General features: G+C 42.9%; 1 protein-coding gene across 1 annotated transcript; it reads left to right on the top strand.

Annotated features, from left to right (window-relative positions):
• Positions 1-4106: 4106 nt before the first annotated feature.
• LOC307025519 (rod cGMP-specific 3',5'-cyclic phosphodiesterase subunit beta-like) lies at positions 4107-11231 on the top strand (the record flags this gene model as incomplete). Its single annotated transcript, XM_079660245.1, has 23 exons — positions 4107-4265; positions 4442-4753; positions 5397-5549; positions 6202-6291; positions 6372-6512; positions 6624-6698; positions 6840-6904; positions 7004-7070; positions 7174-7221; positions 7351-7500; positions 7657-7800; positions 7933-7998; positions 8181-8330; positions 8414-8521; positions 8668-8777; positions 9142-9229; positions 9311-9411; positions 9536-9643; positions 9722-9785; positions 9875-9949; positions 10317-10400; positions 10537-10681; positions 10870-11231. 23 exons carry the CDS (start codon positions 4107-4109, stop codon positions 10914-10916), a joined length of 2550 nt encoding a protein of 849 aa, XP_079516371.1. The 3' UTR covers positions 10917-11231.
• Between the last annotated feature and the right edge of the window lie 7239 nt (positions 11232-18470).

Raw genomic sequence — 18470 nt, 5'->3', positions numbered from 1 at the left:
GTATGTGACTCCACCACGACTCCTTAACACCGCAGTACGACTTATATGATGAATTGGAAATGGGGGACAGTGATGTAAACAAGACGAAAGTCTTTCTCTGGTCTGCACATAGCCGTGGGAACATGTTTCAAATGGGGGGTGCTGTGGGGATGACACCAGGGCTGGTTCTGACCAATTTGCTGTCCTATAGGCAAGATTTTAGCTGGCAATGAAAAACCTCTACAAAAGACCAATACACTACAAAAAGAGAAACATATTGACATGGTGGACAGCTTATATAAAAAGGCTTCAAATGTATTTAGTATTATAACGTGTTTTAGTTGGGGGGTGGACTTCACATCCTCTAGGGGGGTCCGGGGGTGCCCCCCCGGGAAGATATTTTTAACATTTTAAAGTAAAATGCTTCAATCTGGTGCACTTTGAGCGCCCAATTACTAGAGACTGATCTAGGAGGTACAACTCCAAACACCCATATGAAAAAGATCGGTTTGCATTTTATTAATCAAATAAGTATGTGAACATTTTCAATAACCTACCATAGCCAATAACAAATAAATGTAACTTATTTTATTTTTATTGTTCATTCATATCTTATTTTACCAGTTAACATTTATTTATTTATGCATATTTTTAAATCTCTCCAGTTTTAAACGATATTTTTGGTTTACTGTCCTATAGAAGGCACTGGAATGATTTCAAAACTGTTTTTATTTATCCTAATAATTATAAAGGAGTACCTTGGAAATATTTGTTTACATAATTGTGATCAATACATTTGAGACTCACTGAGATAATTTAGACTAAAGTGAACTATCCAAACCCTCAGAGTCCTTTACCTCACTGAGCCTCTCAGTCTGACAGGAGAACTCTCCCTCCACATTATTGTAGAAACGGCTTCTTATATCCGTTAGCGCAACAGAAGCTAACAACAATCCCCGCCGGTACCGGTGCACCCCCTCTCTCTATCTCTCTCACTTTGGCTGTGAGCTGCGGGCGCCTGAAGCCAACATCCCCCAATTTCATCACTACAGCGCCCATCGTACGGGGCAAATGGAAAATGTAGCCGGGGTAAAAAGGGTGTTACATTTACTTAATTATGAATGTTGTTACATCAAGGCTGAAAATCCTTTTTTTTTGTATTATATTAGTATTATATCTTATAGAAGTGCAGATCCCCTGTCATCCACCAGGGGGTGCTGCAGCACCCTCAGCACCCCTACTTCCCACGGCCCTGGGTCTGCATCCCCTTAACAATTGTATGTTTTGAGCTGTACTGTACTGTACCCAATATACAAGCTGTTAATAAACTTTTCAATCAATCAATCAAACGTGGTGGAGTCACGGACCCTGCGACATTTACGTGTCTGCACCACGGAAACAACCCGAATGTAAAGTGAATGAGGCTCCTTTGTCGTGGTGCACACACGCATTTCTTCATCGTCCCGCAGTGAGCTTTTATGTTATACAACGTTTTTAAAATCTAATTTATAGCTTGTAGTAACTCACGGGAGGCTTCTTTTATTTTATTTGTATTCATAATCATTTTTATTTTTCGTCAGAATGTATTATGGTGCATTAGTTACGAATTTGTGTTCTCAAAAAACAGTGCATTGTGTGTAATACAGCCAGTGGCGGTTCTAGACCAATTTGACTGGGGGGGGCCAGGCCGGGGCCAGTTATTTTCTGAGGGTGGCACAATAAATGCAGGACGAAAAACACAAAGACAGTATGAAGTAATTGGGCATACACCAAAGAAAACAATGCAATACAGTTATTGGTATTTGTTTCATTACATATTATTGTATGCTTACCTTTGTGTGCTGTTTGGGTTTGTGGGACCCGTATTCAGTGTTTGTTTACAAAAAGAAAATGTGTGCAATTTAATTATTTGAATGTGCTTTATTTGGGGGTGGACCTAACCTTCTCTAGGGGCGTCCGGGGGCATGCAGCCCCGGGAGGATGTGTTTTTAAATGTTGAAGTTAAATGCATCAATCTGGTGCGCTTTGAGCACAAAATGAATTTATGGATACAGCTCTCAACACTCACATGAAAGAGAGCTGTATACTTTTCAATAATCAAAACATCTTTAGAATATGATCACAACCAATAACAAATAATTTAAACTAGTTTATTCTTATCTTATGTTACCGTTAGTATTCTTTCTTTTTATTTATGCATATTTTACTAATCACTCCCCTTTCAAACTGTTTTTTACTGTCCTATAGTACACATTAGAATGATTTATTTATTTTTCACAACACATTAAATAGATAAAGGTGTGCTCTCTCTAGCTCTCTCTCTCTCTCTGTCTCGCTCGCTCACAGAGGCTGTGTGCTTCTCCGTGGCGATGACGGCTTGCGTTAAAAAAAAAAAAACATGTTTGTAAAGTGGGGGCTATTGAGGACTTGCGAGATACCGGTAGCTCGTGATCGACGTGTTGGAGACCCCTGCTCTAATGGGTCCGACTACAATGACAAATATAGTTGCTTCCTTCTTTTCCGTCACCCAAGAAATCGTTTAATCATAACAAATACAAAATAAATCTTTTTTTTTTTTAGGGGGGCCACAGGGGGTCCAAAGTCAGTGTTAGGGGGCACTGGCCCCCCCTGCCCCCCCCCCCCCCCTAAACCGTTATTTAAAAGATAATTATATTCCTATTTGATCATGTCCCCTTTATTGAGTTTAGGATGGCAGAAGACACTACACTACCCAGAATCCTCAGCTATCGTTTGGGACCACGTACAACGTGTGTACAGTAGACACACGTTGCTACCATCTATTATATTGGAAGCAGATTATCTGTTTGACCTTTTGTTTAAGGTGTTTATGGAATCTTATTATAGACTGGTTCTCCCTCCCTGAATGAAGGATTACATATATCACAGAAGCACAATACACTGAGTCAATTTGTTTGTGTTTGATGCTGACACTACAATCTCAATAATGTTACATCAGTGCCTTCAGCCTAGTTTCTAGCTGGCTTTACTCTATCGTCCTTCTCAGGAAACTATTTACCATGAATCTCCTAAACATGGTAATGACAATCATTGCTGTTGAAAAACTTAAAGAGGCTGTGCAGGTAGGCTGCATTAAAGATTGCACATGGAGAAAGGGAGAGAGTTGGGGTACTAAGATAATCAGCTATTGTCCTAACTAAATAGGGCTTATGCCAGACGAGGCCTTGTTTAATAAGGACTTAAAGAGCTTGTATATGTAGACCAGCATGTGTGTGAGAGAGAGACACATATACAGTATATTACAGACACCACAAACAAGATATTGGATATACTAAAAGTGCTCATAAATGTATAGTTTATCATTCATTTATTAGCAAATGTCAGAAATACAGGCGTTGCTACATTTCCCTTGAAGAGCACAAAGCCAGACTAAGATTTCTTATATGGACAAACATTTAAGTTTCATGCTTGAAGGACAATTCTTTGTTTTCCTTTTCTGCCTTTTTCCAACTTCATTCTGTTGTTTGTTTTATGTTTGCTGATTACTTTGTTACCTCTGATTGTTGTAATGGTTAATTATGTGTAAAGGAATTGTATTCAACCCAAATTATGCTCTCAAGAATGCAGCCACAAATTAGGAGAGGGAATGTGTTGTTGATTTATTTGATCTAATAGGGATGTTAAAAACGTATTGAATGCACTCCGGAGGCAGGATAATTTGGCCCACATATCCGTTCCTAGAAGATCAGCTGATGAGTTTAGCAGAGGCAGATCCCTGCTAACCTTCAGCACTATCTGCTGATGACAGATGGATTGTTTGGATTCAGCCCTCCGCCTTCTCCTCAGGGATCTCCCTCACTCAGTTCCCTCATCCCACTAACAGAGGGGATTATACTTGCATTTGGATATGTCCACTTCTGTTTCCCCCCTTTGTGTGTAATACCTGGGTAAGATTTGCTTTTCTTTAGGGTAGTATCTGGATAAACCAGAATCGAAGTGCTTTGTTTTGCTTATTCTCTTTTCTTGTGCTTCTGTTCAGAGAAGTTGGAAGTAGCTCGCTCAGGGAAGTGTTGGACCGAGCGGGAGCTCCGTCACTCTGAAGAGGGAGAAGACAGGAACATTTGGAAGGAGAGAAGGAAGGAAGAACAATGTGTGCGCAGAAGGAAAACGTGGAGAACTTCCTGAAGGAAAACCCTTCATTTGCTAAACAGTACTTTGCTAAGAAGATGAGCCCTGCCTCCATGTCGAAGGTGTCAGGACTCCCAGACTCACAGATTGACTTCAGCCAGTTCCAGGAGCTAGCTCAGGTACATTTAATTATTTCAAGTTTTTTATTTAGGAGAGGTTGTGTCACAGTTACCACACATACATATAGTTTCATACAATATAACCTCTGACAAACCTTTTGTATGTATTACGAAGTTCTTAATTTTCTCCAGTGAAACCAAATTCTAACAATTGTAGTTTTTCACTTTGTTTCAAGGTTGAAGAAAGCAAAATCATGTATGACCTGATCAAAGACATGCAGGAGAACATCAACGTGGAAAAGGTTGTGTTCAAGATCCTGAAGAGAGTCACTGCGCTCATCCACGCCGACCGCTGCAGCTTGTTCATGTACCGGCAGAGGAACGGCATCGGGGAGCTGGCCACAAGGCTCTTCAATGTCAGCACAGAGGCACAGTTTGATGACTGTGTGGTGCCACCGGACTCTGAGATCTTCTATCCGCTGGATATGGGAATAATCGGACATGTGGCCCTGACCAAGAAGACTGTTAATGTGAAAGATGTCACAGAGGTTAGTAGGATAAAAATGCAACGTTTAACAGAATTCCTAAACTTGGAAAAGAGTCTGTCACAGTGTTATTCATGAAACAACCACCAGATGAGGCCACAGCCTTCAATTGTTAATTCCCAACACATGTTGTGGTTTTATCTAATAAATAAATGTTTTTCTTCATTACAATAACATATTAATCCTGTAGCAAGCATGCCTATTTCTTAAAGTCACTGTAACTTGTAAGAGGGACATAAATGAATGAATATCAATGTACAAGTATTTATACTTGTTGAAGCGAGATAGTAAATCCCCTTGTCAGACATGATCCAGTTATTTCCAGATCCCAACAGCCTCTGCTCTAGCTGTGGATTACACACCTCTGACATTTAGTCAGCAGGAAACAGATCAAAACAACTTTACTTTACCCATTTAAATTGAACGTCAGTTTCATAATAAAAAAAAAAAACTAGCACTGGGACTCATAAAATAAATGTTCCATATAGGGAACTGGAACAATAATTATCCTGGTTTCGGTCAAAATTGTAATACTTTAGTGGCTAAGACCTACCTACCATGTGGCATTTAAAGAACTAGACACTTCTAAGTCCTGTTAGTATTTTTCTAAACAGTAAACTTAATACATGTATTTTCTGTCTTTTAGAGCCCGCACTTCAGCTCATTTGTCGACGACCTCACAGAATATAAGACCCAGAGCATTCTGGCTTCGCCCATCCTCAACGGCAAAGACTTGGTGGCTGTGATCATGGTTCTAAACAAGACCACTGGACCACACTTCACTGCTGAGGATGAAGATGTGAGCAAAAGCAAATATAACCTTAAAGCAGATCAGTGTGACGTACAGAGGCCTTGTCAATATAGATATTAAGAGCAGGCAAAGTACTGTTCTTAACATTACACAACAAAATAAGCACAACAATAACAGGTTGATCGCAAATAATAGCTGCAGCAGAAATCAAGATATTTACTACAATATTTCTATAGCACGTTCTTCAGAAGGAAATGCTCAAAAAGCGGTTAATGTATTTATATATGTATTTGCTACGGTTGCTATCTGCCTGAATATCTTGATTTCCTTTTAAACCATTAAATAAAATTTCGTTTTTAGAAAATCTAAATTTTTCTAGATCACTCTTACTCTTTTTGCTTGTTGCAGATAAAGAAAAAAACACTAAGTCACACTTTTTATGTGCCTCAGTTTTGTCATAAGGCTTTGAGTCATGTAGCTTTACAGTAGCGCAATGTGAGTTTAAAACGTTACATATATTTACTTGATATAGTCAGTCTATTAGTTATATCTGTAAATACAGAGAGTATTAGAGATCTAAACAGGTGGGACATTTTAAGTTGTTTATTGCTTGAATATGTATAATGTATGTTAAATTGTGTTTTTGTGTGTCTTTACAATGTTTTTATATCGCTTTTCTTTCTCTTGATTTTCCATTAAGCTTTTTTCAAAGTTTCTGAAAATTGCAACTTTGAACTTGAAGATCTACCACCTCAGTTACCTCCACAACTGTGAGACTCGTAAAGGACAGGTGAGTGGATTTTCATTCTACTAAAAAACTGCATTACCGAATGCTTTTCATGACTGCTGTGTGTGTGCTGTACTCCCCAGCTGCTGCTGTGGTCTGCCAACAAGGTGTTTGAAGAGCTGACAGACATTGAGCGACAGTTTCACAAGGCCTTATACACAGTCCGAGCCTACCTCAACTGCGACCGCTACTCTGTCGGTTTACTAGACATGACGAAGGAGAAGGTACAGGGAATTTCTGTGCCCCTTCCTGAAATATCCCATGATTTGCGTTCTTGCCTTTGTTAACCTGAGGTGCTGATTTTTCTCTGCAATTTTGTGTCTGTTTCCTTTCAGGAGTTCTTTGATATCTGGCCTGTGTTGATGGGGGAGCAGGCCCCGTACTCTGGTCCTGTCACTCCTGATGGCAGGGTACAATGTTTTATCTAATTTGACTTACATTATCATCACTAATCCATTGTATAACTTCGCTTGGCAGTGAAAATATTAGATACATTGCTTGGTCTTTTTTTCCATTTAAACATAACGTCTGTGTTTTACTTTTTCTTCCAGGAGATCATTTTCTACAAAGTCATTGACTATATACTACACGGAAAAGAAGACATCAAAGTAATACCGTAAGTCATACGTTTCCTTTAGTCTGATTATTATTGTTTTTTAAAAATAAATCTGTGTTAATATCTGCTTACCTTTCCTCTTGCCTTACTGCCACACAGAAATCCGACTCCAGATCATTGGGCCTTGATTAGCGGCCTGCCTACTTATGTTGCTGAGAGCGGTTTTGTGAGTTTCTTTACATTACTACAACCAGTAAATCAGGTAAAAACTAATTAATGTGTTCACACATCTTCCACCTCGATCAATATGTTTTATTTCTGTTTTTCAGATTTGTAACATTATGAATACAGCTGCTGACGAGATGTTCAAGTTTCAAGTAAGAGACTTAAGACAGCTAAGTTTAGCTAGAAGGTAAAAAAAGATGGCTTTGCAATAAAACAGTCAAGTATGTTTAGAGATTTTCATCGAGTATCACATGCTTTTGCTTGTCGATGCATTATTTCAGACTGAGCCGCTCGACAGCAGTGGCTGGACCATAAAAAATGTCCTCTCGCTGCCGATCGTCAACAAAAAAGAAGAGATAGTTGGTGTGGCCACTTTTTACAACAGAAAAGACGGAAAGCCTTTTGATGATCAGGATGAACAGCTCATGGAGGTATATTAACTCTGCATGCATTATATAGTCCCTCACTATGCTTTGAAATCAGAAACTGTAATACAGCTCTTCTTGGAATGATAATAAAAGTGTAGCAATGAATTTCTGTGAGTTACACAGTGCATTCTGCTCACTTCCCGAACCCTATTTTCTCAGGCTTTGACCCAGTTCCTGGGCTGGTCTGTTTTAAACCCGGACACTTACGACAAGATGAACAAGCTGGAGAATAGGAAAGACATCGCTCAAGACATGGTGCTCTACCACATCAAATGCCGGGATGATGAGATTCAGGATATCCTGGTCAGTTCTTTTTTAATGTTTTCCACATTTGCTTTTCAGTATGATATCCTATAACTACCTATGTAGTTGGGCTTGCTATTCAGTCAATTCATACTTGCAGTACAACCTTCATTTTTTTCTAATTTATCTCAGAACACCAGAGAAGTGTACGGCCGTGAGCCCAGAGACTGTGAAGAGGAGGAGCTCCTGGATATCCTGGTAACTTGTCTGTAATTGAGTGTCCAAACATACAATGTGTCTAAGTAGAACCTAATCTTTAGGAGAGTAGCCAAATTATCACTTTCCTATATTTAAGCATAACTATCTTCACATTCTGCTATGAATTTGCCGTGTACACAGTTTCATCTTACTCTGCTTTGTTATGTTAATCTCCCTTTTAGAAAAAAGAACTACCTCCTCTCATAAAAAAGTTTGAGATCTACGAGTTCCACTTTTCGGATTTTAACTGCACAGAGATGGAGCTGGTGAAGTGCGGGGTGCAGATGTACTATGAGGTCGGGGTTGTCAAGAAGTTCCAGGTCCCTCAAGAGGTGGTTTTGGCACACAGATAATATTATTTAACTTGATTATAGAAAAACAAAGACCATTTGACTCATCAGTTCTCTTCCGTCAGGCGCTGGTTCGGTTCATGTACTCGCTCAGTAAAGGCTACAGAAAAATCACCTACCACAACTGGCGTCACGGCTTCAATGTGGGCCAGACCATGTTTACACTCTTAACGGTAGCACTCTTTAATATATCATTTTCTTCTGAATTTAAATGTCGGCAAGCACTATTATGTTAATTTTAAAGCCTGGAAGCCTAATAAGGTGAACTATCTACAAATGTTATGATTTTCTTTGTTATGAACTCTCTCTGTGTGTTCAGACGGGATTGCTAAAGCGGTACTACACTGACTTGGAGGTGATGGCCATGATAACGGCAGGCTTCCTCCATGATCTTGATCACAGAGGGACCAACAACTTGTACCAAGTCAAGTAAGTGCTGTTGATTTTTTTACATTTCTTAGTGGAAAAATAATACAATCTACAAACAAATAAATACACATTGCTAATAGAGATAATCAGAGAGGTTCAATAGTAACACTGATGTGTCTCAGTCCCATAATACTGCTTAATATCATGGTTTGCTGACAGTAAACACACTTGATCATATTTCGAAATCTACACTTGAAGAGAATAAAACAATTTAATAGAACAAAGAAGAAAATAAAAAGTATATTAGAAGTTCGGGATTTTTTTTTGTAAAAGGCCCATAAAGTCCTTAGATATGTAAATGCTTAAGCGTTAGACTTAAAACTGATGATATTGTTGTTAATCTTGAATGTATCTATGCCAACAGATCTGGCAACCCTATGGCTAAGCTCCATGGCTCCTCCATCCTGGAACGACACCATCTAGAGATGGGAAAGTTTCTCTTGGCTGACGAGGTAAGAAAGGAGAGGTGAAGTAGACTGGAACATCATTGAAATGTCTATAACTGACGCCCATCCGTCTCATCCTATCCACAGTCACTGAATATCTACCAGAACCTTAACAGGCGCCAGGTTGAGCATGTGATTCATCTAACAGACATCGCCATCATCGCCACTGACCTGGCTCTTTATTTCAAGTAAGCAGAATTTCTTATAGTCTCACTTTACTTTATTATTACCTCGCTCTTTCTTGGTTTATTTAAACCATAAAAACACATAATGATTAATGGTAAAATGACTCCTCTCCTCCTACTTTGCCAGGAAAAGAACAATGTTTCAGAAGATTGTGGATCTTTCCCACACATACGAGGATGAAAAGAAGTGGGTCGACTTCATGTCCCTTGAAACAACCAGAAAAGAAATTGTCATGTGAGTGCAACGAGCATGTAAGTTGTTCTTTGTTCCTTTAAAAAATATCTGATCCTCTAAAAGAAATCTTTTTTTCAGGGCAATGATGATGACCGCATGTGACTTGTCAGCCATCGCCAAGCCTTGGGAGGTGCAGAGCAGGGTGAGAAGAAGAAAATATGTCATAAATCAGTGTCTAGCTGAGTATTTTTAGTTTTGTGTGAATGTGTTATTTGTGTGTGTCTCTTTCAGGTTGCCTTGTCTGTAGCAGCAGAGTTTTGGGAGCAGGGTGACTTGGAGAGGACAGTCCTTGAGCAGCAACCTATTGTGAGTTTACAAATAGTTTTCGTAAATATGTCTTGGTTTTCATCTTTGTTGAAAATGTGCATAATGAGAAAGCATATGTTAGTATCAGTGGATGGAGGCTACATATGGTTTATAAAATGTCCTAAAACCAGACATTTTAAATAAATTATAATATAAATGACACATATACAAAATGTTGATTAAACTGATTTAAAATGAATCTCCCGTATCAAACTTTGTGCTTATTAGGCTACTTAACATAAGAATGTTGAAAATAACCAGGAAGAAAAGAGATGATGTCAGGCAGTTGTGTTTAGTAACAAGACGTTATAGATTTTTTTTATGTTGATATATTTTTTACTCAAACACTGCCTGTCCCTCCCACCAGCCCATGATGGACAGGACCAAGTCAGCAGACCTTCCAAAGATGCAGTGTGGCTTCATTGACTTTGTCTGCACTTTTGTCTATAAGGTAATGTTTAGTATTGCAGTCTGATTATTTGCGTCTGTTCAGTTAACCTTTTTTTCATCATAACCCCCTTCTCCTAAAGTGCTTTTTTTATCTTTGCATTTGTTTTTTTAAGTGTGATTTGTCCCTTTCTTCTCAGGAGTTTAACCGCTTCCACCCACAAATCAAGCCCATGCTGGACGGCATCCTGAATAACAGGAAGGAGTGGAATGCTAGAAAAGAGGTGTATGAGGCATCACTCAAAGCCATAGAGGACGAGAAGGCAGCTAAAGAGACCAGTAAAGGTGCAGTGATTGTTTTGATATCGCACAACTGTGAAATGTTTTAGAAGCATTGCAATGATTTGTTTTCAATTGTATTCATATTTGTGCCATTGCGTAACATTTTGTATCACCTGTTGATGATAGCCTATACCAATGTGCTGATTTATGAAAATATTGAATATTTTCTTTTGTATGTCTTTTTCTACCAGCTCCTCAAAACCCCAGTGGAGGCTCCAAGACTTGCTCAATGTGCTAAAAGATCGGAAAGCTTCTCACGCGATGGGAAGGCACACGGGCAACCTATGACAGACTGACTTCAGTCTTACTGACCAGGAAAATATGAAATAAAGACGGAAACTAGAGTAAATGCAAATAGTGGAAGCATTTTTTCAGACAAACTGGTTGAATCGAAAGAAGGAAAAACGTTTATCTTTAAGGAACACTTAAACATTTTTTTTATTGAAGACAGGAACTCTTGGAAAAAACCCAGAAATAGTCATGACTAAGATATGGATCAAGGGTAAGGGTGATTTTTGAATCTCAGGTTATCACCCACTCATCCCCATATAGTATCAGCTTCCTTAAATGTTAAGGATTATTGTTAGTTCAGATGGTGCAGATATGGTTAATGGGTGCTTGTTTGTTTGCTGTGGGAAAAACATTTCTTTCCACAGTTTTTTTGAAGTTATGCAATACTGAAAAAAGATGTATGTTAATCTGTGTTGTAAGTGATGCCCATGTACAATATTATGTAACACATTATACAATTCTTTAATGCAAAGTCCAAGGCACAGCAGATGGTATATCTTGTTTGGAGCTGTTTTCAAACAAACTGTAAATTGTACATAAATATGATATTAATTTAGGGGTTCAGAATGCACATTTTAGAAAATGAGTAGATATGTAGTTGAACTACTGTACTGTACATATATTTTAAAATGATCATTTCATGTTCACTCCTTCCAGTCACTTACCATTTACAAATTAGTGTTGTTTACCTTGATTGCAGAGAGCCAAATGTAGATGAATGAAATATATATATATATATTTAGTTACGTTTACTAGCTTGCATTTATCAGATACAAGTGTTTATGCAGTGGATATACCCATAAAAAATATATACGTAGAATTACTGGCTGGTCAGTATTGTAAAGCTTGCCTCTTCACATATACACTGATGACAAAAATAAAGCAAATATATTTTTACGAGATAACTGTGTGAATTTATTTCCGTAAATTACTTTTCACACTTTGAAACTTGCCTGGAACCCAAAATAAATTACTTTTGAATTACATCATATAAATAACACTATCCTAATTTTGAGGGTCAGCAAAAATGAAATTACCTTTAACAATGTAATAGCATCACTGTTTATGCAACAAGGTAAGGTAGAGTATGTAAGAAGGTTTTAACAGAACACAACGCAAGAGTATTTAGGGAACATTTCTGTCAACACTGCACTTTTTACTACTGGTCCCTGACCCCAATCCTGGGATTGCTGCTTGGCCAGGATTACATACAGGCTCATCTCCTACTGAAGGACAGACACATACACACCTTTACTCTCAATTCTCTAATTCCCCTCCTCGACTCCTATCCTCGTGTCTTAGTCCCGCCCACAGGAGATGCGAGCGGAGGAGTCAAGGAGGGGAACCGAGGAGAGAGGAGTGGAAGCAGCAGGCGGTTAGAGAAATTAGAAATCCTCTCCTGTGAGCAGTCATTTTAAAGAGACGTCCATTAATGATGAAAGGAGGCACAGCAGCACTGTCTGATGTGCAGAACTGTGTTCATGATGACTTGTATATTTACTTGTAATGTATTCACAATGCGGTATAATGAGACAATAACAGGCTACAGATGCGGACATACACACACATATATAATTATATAAATATATACAATTTCAGATTCAAACAAGTATGAGAGCACTCTCATAATAACGTAACACTATCAGATATACCCCCCCTCTCTGGTCGCTACAATGAGGAAATTAAATTAGGGGCCAAACGTTTTATTTACAATTATTAAAAGTAAGCAGAGGACACCAAACCAACTGAGACCTGTCTGTCCGCCGCATCTATGCTCGTGCGCACGCACAAACATGCACACACACACACACACACACACACACACACACACACACACACACACACACACACACACACACACACACATTCAAGTTATTGGGGTTTAATAACTCCTTTGATCGCATACGGTCACAGGTTACAGGTTACAGGTTGCAGGTTCATCATCACTCCGTAGTCCACTCACTAACTCACACACACAAGCAGGGTCAACGTCACAACTTCCCCACCCTCCCCCCTCTGCTCCCCCAACCACAGGTCCGCACACTGACCAGCATCACTGTGCAGCTCTGTGATTGGCAGAGAGACGGGGGATGCTTGAGTGACACACTCAGCACCCCTATACAGGGTCGCTACACTACCCCCCTACTACAAAGTCCCTCAAATAAAACCTAGAACAAAAAAACCCTGCAATTAAACACAAACCCACAGCAGCGGGAACGTGTCACACATTTTTTTTAAATTGAACTAGGAAGGTCTGGGTGGACTACCATCCCATCCAGTGAGACCGGGGCACATTCTTGCCCTCTGCAGGAACTGAGGGGTCTCACTACTAACTTAAACTACCACACAAAGTCTCTGAACCGACTCGGGGGTCGTGTCTGCCTTCTCGGCAGGGGGGCTGGGGTCAGGGGGACAGGGGGTGCCGGTTCTCGTCCAGGCGGGGAAAAGGGAAAGAAAGTCGGGGGGGGACTCAGTCACTGACGGGGGGCCGCTGCTCCGCTCGCCGGGGGACCTGGGTTGGGGTGTCGAGGGGGAGGCTGTGGAACCCGGTGTCCCTTGGGCAGGTGGAGAAGCGACTCCTCTGTACGGGGCCAACCTGTCTCTGTGGAGCACAACTTTTCTCCCCTTGGGAGGCAGCTGCACCCTGTAGACAACTTCCCCCACCCTCTCCAGTACTCTGCAGGGACCAACCCAATGGCTGTCAAGTTTTGGGCACCGGCCTTTTTTCCGTTGCGGGCTGTAGACCCAGACCAGCTCCCCGGTCCGGAAGTGCTGCCCTCTTGTCCTGGTATCATAGTTCCGTTTCTGTCTCACACGAGCACTTTTCTGCTGATCGCAGGCAAAGGCATGAGCGGAATCAAGGCGGTCCTGAAGTCTCCTGGCATACTCAGGGCCTGGAGGAGTGTCCAGGGAATCCGGTGGCTGACCAAACGCCACAACGGCAGGGGTGCGGAGCTCTCTCCCTAACATGAGGAGGGCAGGAGAACAGGCTGAGGTCTCCTGGACTGCAGAGCGACATGCCATGAGCACAAGGGGCAGATGCTCGTTGCAGTCACGCTGGTGCTGAGACGTGAGGATGGCCAGCTGCTGGCCCATGGTGCGATGGAATCTCTCGACTAGTCCGTCGCTCTGAGGCCGCAAGGGGGAGGTGCGTGTTATGTGCATGCCCAGTTGTGTGCACATGGAGGCGAAAACCAGGGACTCGAAGTTCCTCCCCTGGTCACTATACAGGGTCTCAGGCACTCCAAACCGGCTGAGCATGCCAGCCACCAGGGCATCTGCGACTGTCACTGCTTCCTGATCAGGGAGGGCATACGCCTCTGGCCATTTTTTGAAATAGTCTATGGCGGTGAGGACGTAGCGGTTACCCCTGTTTGACAGAGGTAGCGGCCCCACCACATCAACTGCTACTCTCTCCATTGGGACCCCCATGGGAAACTGTCGCAGCGGAGCATGGGAACGACCAGGGGAGCCATACAAGGGTCACAGCGGCGACAGAAGTCTTCAACATCCCTCTGGCACTGCCCCCAGTAGCAGCCCTGGCGAAGGCAGTGGAGAGTCTTAGTGACTCCAAAGTACCCAGAGCCTGCCGTTCCATGCATGGCCTTGAGTACAGCCTCTTGCAGACCCTTCGGGACCACCACCTGCCATCTCTTCCCCCCCGTTGCTGGCTCCTTCCACGCACGCTGTAGTACGCCCTGACACAGACGCAGAGCCTCAAACTGAGACCACAGCCCCTTGGTTGCTTTGGAGAACACTGCCACTTCCTCCCACTGTGGCCGCTGCTGCGCCTCGACCCACTGCAGTACAGGCTTTAGGTCTGTGTCCAGCTCTTGCTGTTGCTTCCACTCTGCCACGTCCACTGTCTGGAGCTCCCGGCAAACAACCTCTTCAACTTGTCGAGCTGCAGCACAGACGGTGTCCTCCTCCAGCAGCTCCTTTTCACAGGTCTCTCTCCTCTCACAGTAGTGGCATCCACTGGCGGCACACGGGCGGTGGGAGAGAGCGTCTGCATTTGTGTGACGCACCCCAGCCCGGTGCTCCACCCTGAAGTTGAAAGCTTGGAGCTCTTCTAACCACCTGGCGACCTGCCCTTCTGACCAAGCACTGCTGACGGGGGATACCAGACAGCACCCTGTCCATCAACCGCACAAAGGTGGCAGGGGCGTTACAAAGCCCAAAACACCTCTGGGGCAAAAGGGACTTGGTAATACCCACCGTGGAGGTCCAAGGAAGAGAACCACGACGACCCTGAGACCAGGTCCAGGGACTCATCGATGCGGGGAAGGGGGTATGAATCCTTCCTGGTGACCTCGTTCACCGGCCTGTAGTCTGAGCACAGCCGCCAGCCACCTGTCTTCTTTGGGACCATGACTACAGGTGCTACAGGGTCCATGACTACGAGGACGACACTTGATGGGGCGCGAGTCCCCTGTAACAATCTCGTGTTCTACCAGATGAGTTCGGCCCACCTCCTCCTCACTCATGGCAAAACTGCCCTGGAACTCTAGCAGCAGCTGCCACAATTGCTCTTGCTTCTCGGGATTAAGGCCGCCACAGTTCTTCCTCCACTCCTCCAATACTGCAGACTGAGCCTCTTCCAACTGGGGGGGGGGGGGTTGTGGTCGGGTGGCACAGGCCGGGGGTGACAGGTGCGGAGTTGCCCTGAGTGGGCGTCACCGGGGATAAAGTCAAGGAGGGAGGATTTTTTTCAGTTTCTAGGGTACTCATGGGGTGTGTAGGGGGTCTCCCAGCAGGCTCAGCAGGGGTGTGGATACGGGTCATAGTGATCACAGGCCCCCCTTGGAAACTCACTGTGCCTGCTTGAAGATCCAGGTGGCAATTAGACGCCCTCAAAAAGTCCAAGCCCAGAATACACGGGTCCTGTACATCTGCTATCCACACCGGATGATGCACTTCAACTCCCCCCACCGACACAGTCAGCATGCCTTTTCCTTTCATAGGTGCCAGCTCTCCCGTGACTGTGCGTAGACGCACCGCTGTCGGTTCTAAATGAGTCCCACTGGGCAACACATCTGCTCTCACCAGGGTTACTGTCGAGCCTGTGTCCACCAGTGCAGTGCAGGGCACCCCTTCCACAGTGGCAGGGACATAACAGGAATCCCCACCACCAGCACGGCCCATCGCGATGACAGGCTCCAAGCATGTGCTGTCATCTTCTTCAGGAAGGAGTAGAGCCTGGCTCCCCCGGCTGTGCTACCACGCTCCTTCCTCGGATGTCTGTGTTGGTGGCAAAAAGGCTGTGGTCTGGTTGGGGGCTTTTGGGCCTGGCTCCGCATCTTCCCCTTTATGCGGGCCCCACATCGTTTCCCTGGGTCTGGTGTGACTTGGGGCTGTCTCTGGCCAAATGTCCTGGCTGACCACACCCCCAGCAGACGATGGTACTTGGCCTGCATGTTGGCTGAAGAGACACAGCCCTTATCAGTTCAGTCATTTCAGTAACCCATGCAGGCTTCTCCTCCTCTCTGCAGCTCTTCACAGCCGGTGGTACCGGCCCTTCGCTGCTCCTAGCAGCTACACTCCACACATTCTCTCTCTCCACAGCTATCTCCAAGGCCACCTGCAAGGACTGTGGATGATGCAGCTGTACCTCGACCCTCAAGTCTGCAGGGAGGAGGGCCCTGATGAATTGATCCCGTGCTAGCTCACTCGGTTTGTCGAGCAAAAGTGCATGGTGTAGTCTCAAACGATAGCTGAGGATTATGGGTAGTGTAGTGTCTTCGGCCATCCTAAACTACTATACAACTATTTGTTTCTCAGAATCGAAGGGGAAAAACACAATGCATTGTACACAATTTAAACCAATCAATGTTGTGTAATTAACAAGGATAATCTGGTGTTTTTGAGTTGATGAGTAGTGGGGATTCCAATTGGAATGGACGCTCACATTGCCTTTAACTGCCGCCCACGGATGCGGTGCTTCCCTGAGCGTCAAATACCGCCGCCGATGGGAATACATTGCAATCAGTTGAAAGCTCTTTACTTTACGTCCGTTTATGAAGCTGAAGGAGACTCACAGATGTACGCCAAAGGACATAGGCGACGCGTGAGGCTCAGGTTTGGGAAGGCTAAATAACTTTTTTTTTACCTGGCGCTGCCTGCCCCTGGCGTCTATGGAAAAGAGATCAACTCAATGAAAGCACCGCCTGCTGACCAATCAGAGCTCAGTGTGCGGAGTTTAAATCTATCAAGTCATATTACAGGATAAAGGAAATACAGTTTAAACTGCCGTATGCAGAGAAGACGCCGACGTGTCACACTTATCATTCATATCACACTGATATCACATCATCAATCAGATAATCGATCATATAATATCACAATATTTCCTTATCTGATTCAGCTTCTCGAGCCGTATCTGGCCGTGCATCACCTACATTGTCACATACTGTATGCAGAAGTGTTATTTTAAGCAACACATTAAGTTGACGAAACACTCAAATGTAATTAAAGTCAGATCCACTCGTGTCTTAGATGGGGCAGTGATATCATAAACCTGTTGTACGCTTTCAAACACACGGTGGTTATTTTTTAACCAGTTGTTCTATATTCACCTTGCAGGTGCAACTATTTGGCTTGTATCCTGGATTATATGTTTAAATCATGGATGCTTAAAGTTCATATTTGTCTAATATTAGTTTACTTTTCATTAATGAAGTATGACGCTACGCTGTCAGTACACTTGTCCCTGTTTGTGATTGGACAAATGTAGCTAACCCCGCCCCTTTCACTTGAACGCGCTCTCAGCTGGAGAGAGAAACCCTGGCTTGATTAGCAAGACCTCGTTTGTTAGGGTTAGTTAAGATAACTCAAACATATCCAGGGTCTGTTGAACTAGCTTCGTAGTACAGAGCACAGGTGGCAGCATAGCAGCGCTAATGTGAAAGACACAAACATTATATACATTATATATTTTTCTTTTACCAGGATGCAGTGACACAAATATTTGGGAAGGCTTAGCCTTCCCTAGCCTACAGTACACACCGCCCCTGCCAAAGGACCCTGACCAAGCGTCGCTATTGGACGATCAGGGAGTGAGACTGTTGACTAAACAAAGAATATGTTGAAAAATAAATTGTTTGAAGGATAACCTTCTATTATGATGATATCAGAAGTTTACATATTATTATGAAGATAAGCTGCCATATAGAAAGAAACTACGACATTTACAAAAAAATTGCTCTTTGGAATACCGATACAAACTGTGTTTGTGTTACAGTAAAACTAGTGTGGTCCTGTTTTTCACTCAGACATTTCCTTTTAGATCCACACCTGCAACTCTGGTTTTTTTTACCACTTTATAGTGCTATGATAGTGTCCTATACCTTTAGAACACTACAAAAGTAGCCTACCTTCGAGATGACCTCATTTCTGGTTGTATCTACTGTATGTGTAACTATGGTTTTGACTATGATGTGCCGCATCACTGCTACATTGGTAAAGGGGTAAAGGGATGAAGTGACTTCCGGTCAGGGCGGAA

The sequence above is a fragment of the Notothenia rossii genome (genome assembly GCF_949606895.1).
Source record: "Notothenia rossii genome assembly, chromosome: 11".
Lineage (NCBI taxonomy): Eukaryota > Metazoa > Chordata > Actinopteri > Perciformes > Nototheniidae > Notothenia > Notothenia rossii.
Note: the sequence above shows the minus strand (reverse complement) of the source record. Positions and strands in the feature narration are given on the sequence as shown.